General features: G+C 38.3%; 1 protein-coding gene across 2 annotated transcripts; it reads right to left on the minus strand.

Annotated features, from left to right (window-relative positions):
- Nucleotides 1–1,431: 1,431 nt before the first annotated feature.
- Nucleotides 1,432–6,890, minus strand: LOC108042109 (glycerol-3-phosphate dehydrogenase [NAD(+)], cytoplasmic). Of its 2 annotated transcripts, none has more exons than XM_017120240.2 (7): nt 6,458–6,890; nt 6,175–6,352; nt 4,195–4,401; nt 3,759–4,131; nt 3,096–3,249; nt 2,941–3,033; nt 1,432–1,900 (listed from the first exon to the last, which is right to left on the minus strand). In XM_017120240.2, exons 1-7 carry the CDS (start codon nt 6,499–6,501, stop codon nt 1,888–1,890), a joined length of 1,062 nt encoding a protein of 353 aa, XP_016975729.1. In that variant the 5' UTR covers nt 6,502–6,890; the 3' UTR covers nt 1,432–1,887. The 2 variants fall into 2 exon arrangements, with proteins under 2 accessions (XP_016975729.1, XP_016975728.1); XM_017120239.2 differs by lacking the exon at nt 1,432–1,900 and adding an exon at nt 2,136–2,472.
- Nucleotides 6,891–7,176: the final 286 nt, after the last annotated feature.

The following is a 7,176-nucleotide window of genomic DNA, read 5'->3' on the forward strand; positions in this document are numbered from 1 at the left end:
ACATCTTGGCCATCCATGATAACTTCAAAAAAAATCGAGGTTGCCCCGCCAGAAGCTGCCATACAGGCCCAAACCATAACATGACCCCCTCCATGCTTGACCGTAGCTTATAGGAGTTTGCTTTCCAGCTCTGTATTAGGAACAAGGGAGCATATTCTTCTTCCGATTTCGTTTTGGAATGACGTGTTATTTGCAGACGAGTCAAAATGTAACCTTTTTGGTTTAATATGTTTGGCGGCGACCTAATAAAGAGCTCGAAAACAAACTTTTAAAAGCTACAGTCAAGCATGGCGGGGGTCATGTTATAGTTTGGGCCTGTATGGCAGCTTCTGGCGGGGCAACCTCAATTTTTTTTGAAGTTATCATGGATGGCCAAGATGTACCTACAGATTCATAAGGAAAACCTGCTCCAAACTGCTGAAAAACTGGGCATACGCGATCGATTTCGATTTTACCAGGACAACGATCCGAAGCATTCAGCAGGAATTGTGGAGGTTTATCTTGTCTGGAACTGCCCTCATGCCGTCTTAACGCCAGCACAGTCTCCAGACTTAAATGTCATCAAAAATTTATGGGAAATATTGGACATCGCTATAAGGAAGAGGAAGATTTCGAACAAAAACGACATGTAAAGTGTTCTTATGGAAGAATGGCCAAAAAATCCAGTGGAAACCACTTAAAAGTTAGTTTCTTCCTTGGGAAATCGTCTTAAAGCTGTCCTGAACCAGAAATGAGGACATACCAAATATTAGCTTTTAAATTACAAATAATAAGTTAAGAAGAATGAACTGCACGAAATAAGCTGCGGCATGAAAAAAGCCTGCACATTTTGTTTTTATTTAATAACTATTTTGTTTTTATGATTAAGGAAATCGTTTTAATTTAATAAACAAGTTAATATTCCCTTTTAAAATACTGCATTTAAATTTTTCTGTTATCTTTCTTAGTTTAGCTGGAATAACGACTTGAACTTTTTTTAGGTAACTGCACGAAATAAGCTGCGATCCACTGTATACTTTATAGGGTCGGAAATGTCTCCTTCACTGCGTTGCAAACTTTTGACTGAAATTATAATACCCTCTGCAAGGGTATAAAAAGTAGGGTTTAGTGGAAGTTTTGGTGAATTTTTATTTATTTATGTACGTAATAGTCATAGGACATTTTTGACCCATTGCTCGGCAACACTAACTACTATCAACACCAGTAGAACTGTCGGATAAAGACAATGTTTCGCAGCAAAATGTGGACAGAATAATCGAGTTAAGCAATCGACAGGAAACTCGAGTCTTTCGTCCTGATAACACAGTTTTCCATTGACACCCTTTTGAATTTTGTCCGCTACCTTTTACCGCTAACCATACAACATAAGTTGTCGTGTTAGAAATATTACTTTACACATATAATTGTCAATACGATAAGAGACATCGAAAATTTAACAACCCAGTTAACTACTCAGCTTTTATTTATGCATCGATCTTTTGGTGTTCAATTAATTCTAGTATCTACGCAGTCCGATTAAAATTAGACTAAGATTCTCTTCATTACCTTCGATTACCGTTGTAATACTCGTGGCCATAAAATTACAATATATTTTTTAGGTACTTGCGCTTCTCTCTTGGCTAGTTTGGATTTAAAAAAAACTAAATTTTAAAATTAAAGCAGACTTAGGTGTTTGTTGTTAGTTTCCTTCCGTGGTTCATTGGATATGCGTGGTTTTGAATAAAAAATAAAAAGCTAACTAATGCATTAACATATACACAATCCTTAAAGTCAGCCGGTTAGTTAATGGACTCGAAAGATTAATAGTGTTGGAGCTGTGCTGAAAAAATACATTTACTCTCTGTGGTGCATATAAATGTTAAAAACTTTCTCGGCTTCTATAGAGATTTACAAATTTTGCCTGTGAAATAGAAAACGTAATCATTTAATAGAAAAGGATTCACCAGTATATGTATAGCAATAGAGATACTTTTGTTATAAAAACACAACCGTGCTTGATGAACTGAAAATTGCAAAGATTATTAACCTTGAAGTTTCAATACGTACTGCTTTTTGCCGATTTGAAGCTGCCAATTATTTTGTAATGTCAAATGAATGAGGAACACTTTTGAGTGGTACATACACATGTAAAAAAATCATATTTAATTTATATATTTATTTTAACAATTCCAATTAAGTTTAACAAATATGACACTTTGTTTTGATTCTTCGTTTTATCTAACACTTAAACACTTTACACAGAAAAACACTTGCGAATAAAAGTGCAAAAAAAGAAATGTAGTTGACGTGGAACGACTTCTCTGACTTTATGCACATATATGAAATGCCAGATTCATGTGCGTGGGTGAGGATGACTTGAGTTGATTTGATCTACATATGCAAGTAGACATATTATTTACAATATACATTTGACTGATTTTGTTTAGGTGTAACACAGTTTAAAGTTTTGGCGACGGCATGATGGACGTATCCCTATGAAAAATAATAAAAAAAGAAGAGAGAAAACTAATTTGTAATGGAAGAAAATTAAGTGTTTAAGCATTGGGAATGACTACGGGAGGAAACGTAATGAATGGCTGAATAATACATCGAAAATGAATGACACTGATGAGAATTGGAATGAGTGATTTATTTATAGAATGCGAATTTGTATAATTTGAAAAAAATTTGAATTTTGGTTCGAGTTTTATTCTTAAGCTTTTTATTAGGTTAATGTTCAACTTATTTTAGGTATTAATTCAGTAAAATAGGGAAACAATTCAAGAATAATAAAAACAACTTAGTTTAGTGGAAAGATTAACTTAAATGCCACTTAAGAAAATAAAAATAAATCAAAAGTAAACGGTGAGAATACAAAGCAAAAGTTATATTCGGGGTATTTTTGGGAAGGCAATCGGGATAACAGGATAAACGAGCGCAAACAACAAACGAAACACTTACATATGCTCAGGGTGATTGCGTATGCAATCAATTAAATCTTTAGGCTTAAGCTGATTTGTGCATATTTTGTGGATAGCCGTGAACAGGGGGAATCTGCAATCGATGGAGATTAGTTATTTATTTTGAACAACATTGTCTTATAAGATCAGTCGTACTTGTCTTCTAGTCCCTTGTTCTTCAGCATGTAGTTGACCTCCTCGGCAGTGGGTGGGCCCTGCAGCTTCTGACCGTTTAACATTTCCTTCTCCAGCTCCTCAATAGTTTTGCCGGAAGTTACAAAGGCTTCAGAGACGCGGCGATTCCGTCCACCTGCGCGAAATAAATATTCAAAGTTATTCAATAGCTATATTTATTGATTTTAATAAGAAAAGTCATGCTTCGTTTATCTAAACATAGCCTTCTAGGTAAATCAAAGACTAACATTTATATGGTCATATATATACCTTCAAAATAGAGTTAAACAAACTACTTCATTTTTGGTGAGTGTCTTATCCAATTTAAATTGAACCTAATTGAAAAAGTAGGCTTATTTTGAAGTTAAATATAAAAAGTAAATAAAGACTTTAGGAAATGGGAGTTACTAGTGGCGGATAAAAGTGTAGTAAATTAAAATGGTAAAAGTAGTTATTTATTTACATGGCCCAATATTGTAAGTTGCCTTTTTCTTTTAAACTACTTATGAACACAAAGCGTGAAGGCGAATTGAGTTTCAAACTATTAATAAACTATTGGTTTTTGCATATTAAATAAAAGTATTTACTAAGTTCCAAAATTACGATTGTTTGTCCTGACTACTTTACTCGCCTATGAATACTCACCGTAACACGTCGTGATCAGATCTGCCACACCACAGCTCTCGAAGAAAGTGGACAGCTTACTTCCAGGGTAGAAGACGTCCACGAAGCGAATCATTTCCATGAGGCCGAGTCGGATGACAGCTGCCTTTGTGTTATCCCCCAGCTTCAGGCCATCAACGAAGCCCGCGCCGCAGGCCACGATGTTCTTCAGGGCACCGCAGACCTCCACGGCGTCAGCGTCGTCAACAACCACTACGCGGAAGTGATTAGCCTGGAAGAGATCGCGGAGCACCTTGCCGTACTTCTTGTCCGTGCATCCGATGGTCGTCTCGCAGAAGTTTCCCTCGGCCACCTCGTTGGCAAGGTTGGCGCCCATCAACACGGCGCATGGGATCTACGGGAAAGTCACAAATAGATTACATTTTTTAACAGTTTCAGGTATGTGACGGCGACTTGCCTTCAGGTGACGCGTGATGATATGCGAAATTAGATCGATGCCACCGCCCTCGGCTTTATCGAAGCCCTTGATCAGGGAGATAGCAATGGCATTGGGCTTGATTTTGCCTAGGAGCTGTTTGCAGAAGTTGGGGATAAACTGATGGGGCACCACGAAGATCAGAATGTCGGCATTCTTCGCGGCCTCAACCAGGTCGGGCACGGCAACCTGTGGATAGGGGCAAAAAGTAAAATTACTAATTAGTGTGATAAGAGAACAGCAAAAAATCATAAAAATAAAACTCCGATAAGCTGAAGGTTGAATGAAGGGAACAGCAGGCGGATCGAGGAAATCATTTTCCTTGCTCGTGTTCTACTCCAACTTTTGGAGGCTCGTTTCACCGATGTCTAGACTATTGTGCGTTGATTTGCTAAGCTTGATATGTTTGACTTTATACTTTATATTGTTTGCTATATCGCCATGCTGGCATGTCAACCTGTTTGTCGCATTCAAAATGAGTTTTTATTACCTACATAATTTGTTTTTGTTTTTCGCTTTGCCGGATGGTGGTATGAGTGTAAAAACAGATGGCAATCAACTAAAAATTTTAAAAGGTCAAGTTAAAATACATAAATGTTTAGTAATGCTGTGCAAAAATGCTTATCGCTATTTCTCGAAAACATAACAATTTCTTTAATACATACATACATTTTTTTACATTTTAATTAAAGATTTTATTTTAAGTTTTTGGCTTTGCTTGAACAATCGTTATTATCATGTTTATGACACTATCGTACTATTTACCGTGCAATGTTAACTAAGTCGATTGGACCTATGGCAGAACAAAAGAAAAATTAGACTTTTAAACCAATTTTCTGAACTCAGACTGAGAACTTGAGAAGGAAAAGTATTCTAAAATGCAATATAAAGTTCTGATAATAGTATAATAATAATGAAGGGGTATACAAATGTTTTTTACCACCTATGGTACATACATAAGTACACATTTGAAAATAAACAAAATTAAAGTTTGTTTTTTGTTTTCCTTTGTTGCAAACCTATTAACTTGCTGACACATTTGCATTGCCTTTGCATATTTTTTTGCATATCTGACATTGGTCTCGATCGTTGCTTATAGAATTTCAGCCTCACTCATTTTTTTGGTTTTTCTGTTGTTTTGATTCCCCCTCACCACAGTTGCAGGTTTCTGAAAGTCTGCCAAAATTTCCGAATATATATTTCTGTGTGTAAATTATAGTGACAAACAAACGTCGCGGATAGAAGTCTCTGAAAAGTGTTGTTTGGATTTTGTTTTTCACGTTTATCAATCCATGCCGCCAACGCATGGCTCTATTATACGATTGTATGTTTGTCACACAGGTTTTTTCCTAAGCAAAGTGAGAAATTATAGCCGCCAAACAGGCTGTTTACAGGGCAAGTTGAGAAATTAGACGGGGATAAGCTAGTGCCGCATCTCTGGGGCTTATGGATGGACTTTATCAACCGGACCATTTGCGCTTATCTATAATCGGCAAACAGAACATTTCGAGTGCTTTGTGGAGCACGTACATGTGTAGGAACGCACCCATTTGAAGTGGATCGCCTGCTTATCGGCTAATAGAATATTGACGCAACTTTAAATGCCCTACAATGAGGGTGGCCCATTGCACGCCCACCGTCCTTGACCTACGTCAAAGGCACAGGGCTCTCTTTTAAGAGGGTGCCAAGAAGAGCGGCGAAGGTGACGGCCCTGAAAATTGCAGCAAAGAGCACAGTGCAAGAGAGCGAGAGCGGGGTGTAAAAATAGACGCGGATTCGAGTGATTAGATAATTTGGCGCTGCACGGTCAAGATCAAGGCATGTAGCCTTTTATGTAAGCACAGGTTGTTAACAACCCGCCAGGCAGTTACATAAGCCATAATCACCAGCTTTGGCAGTAAATTGGCTTTTGGCAAACAGAAAGCAGCGAAGGTGTTGGATTGGATTGCCCAATCTACTTACCACATTCGGGGGCAGTTTGTGTCCTTTCAGGTACTTGACGTTTTCGTGGGTCTCGTTGATTATCTCTGTTAGCTTCTTGCCCTCAATCAGCTCCTCGTAGACGAACATGGTGACCCGCTCCTCGAATTCCGGCAGAGCGGCCGCATTGGCGCCCACGATTTTCGCTATGGCCGAACCCCTGCGGGCGCAAGGATAGGGTGGAAGGTGGGAGTGGAGGTTAGAGATTAGAGATCAGAGAATATTATGTAAGTGCATCGGCTAACGGCCGAGCAAATGCACTCACCAGTTGCCGGAGCCCACAATGCACACATTTACTTTTTCCGCCATTCTGTTGTGTTTGCTCGTATTCTTCTTCTTACTGCGTTCTGGGGCTACTTTACTTCGCGATTTGAGTGTTAATATTACTCAACTGAACTACAAACTGACACGTCGAAGCCACGGCGACTAATGATTCTTGGTTTGCACTCCACACTTGCTAATATAAGCAAAACAAGCACTGCGGCCAACAACAAATCGCGTCGATTTCAAGAGCGGAGGCGCAGATAGCACGTGTGTGTGCGTGAGTGCGAGAGACTCATGAACAAGGAATACGCTCACTTTCTTTACGTGTGGTATGCGCTGGTAATCCTGAAGTTCTCATACTTGTGAAAATTCTTTAAACAATCTCTAATTTTAAGCGAATAATTTAACTGTATACTTTATTCAAACTCCCAAATTTTTAAGTAATCCATCCCTGGGGGGGCCAGTGCTGAAAAACTCTTTGGCGCAGGTAAGCCATTTAGTTCTTCAGTGCTGCAAAATGTCGCGTAAGGGCGCAAAATTCAAACAAGAATCGTGTTCTCGGTTGAATCAATGGTCGCGTTCAGCAGAACAACATAGTCACTGATCACTGATACATTTTTAGACTCATGATACATCGCTGCTGGCGTATATCGTCGGGTTAAATACGAATGAAAATGAACAGAAAAATAATAAAAAATCAATATTAAAAATTAAAAATAA

Source organism: Drosophila rhopaloa, unplaced genomic scaffold (genome assembly GCF_018152115.1).
Source record: "Drosophila rhopaloa isolate 14029-0021.01 unplaced genomic scaffold, ASM1815211v1 contig_2, whole genome shotgun sequence".
Classification (NCBI taxonomy): domain Eukaryota; kingdom Metazoa; phylum Arthropoda; class Insecta; order Diptera; family Drosophilidae; genus Drosophila; species Drosophila rhopaloa.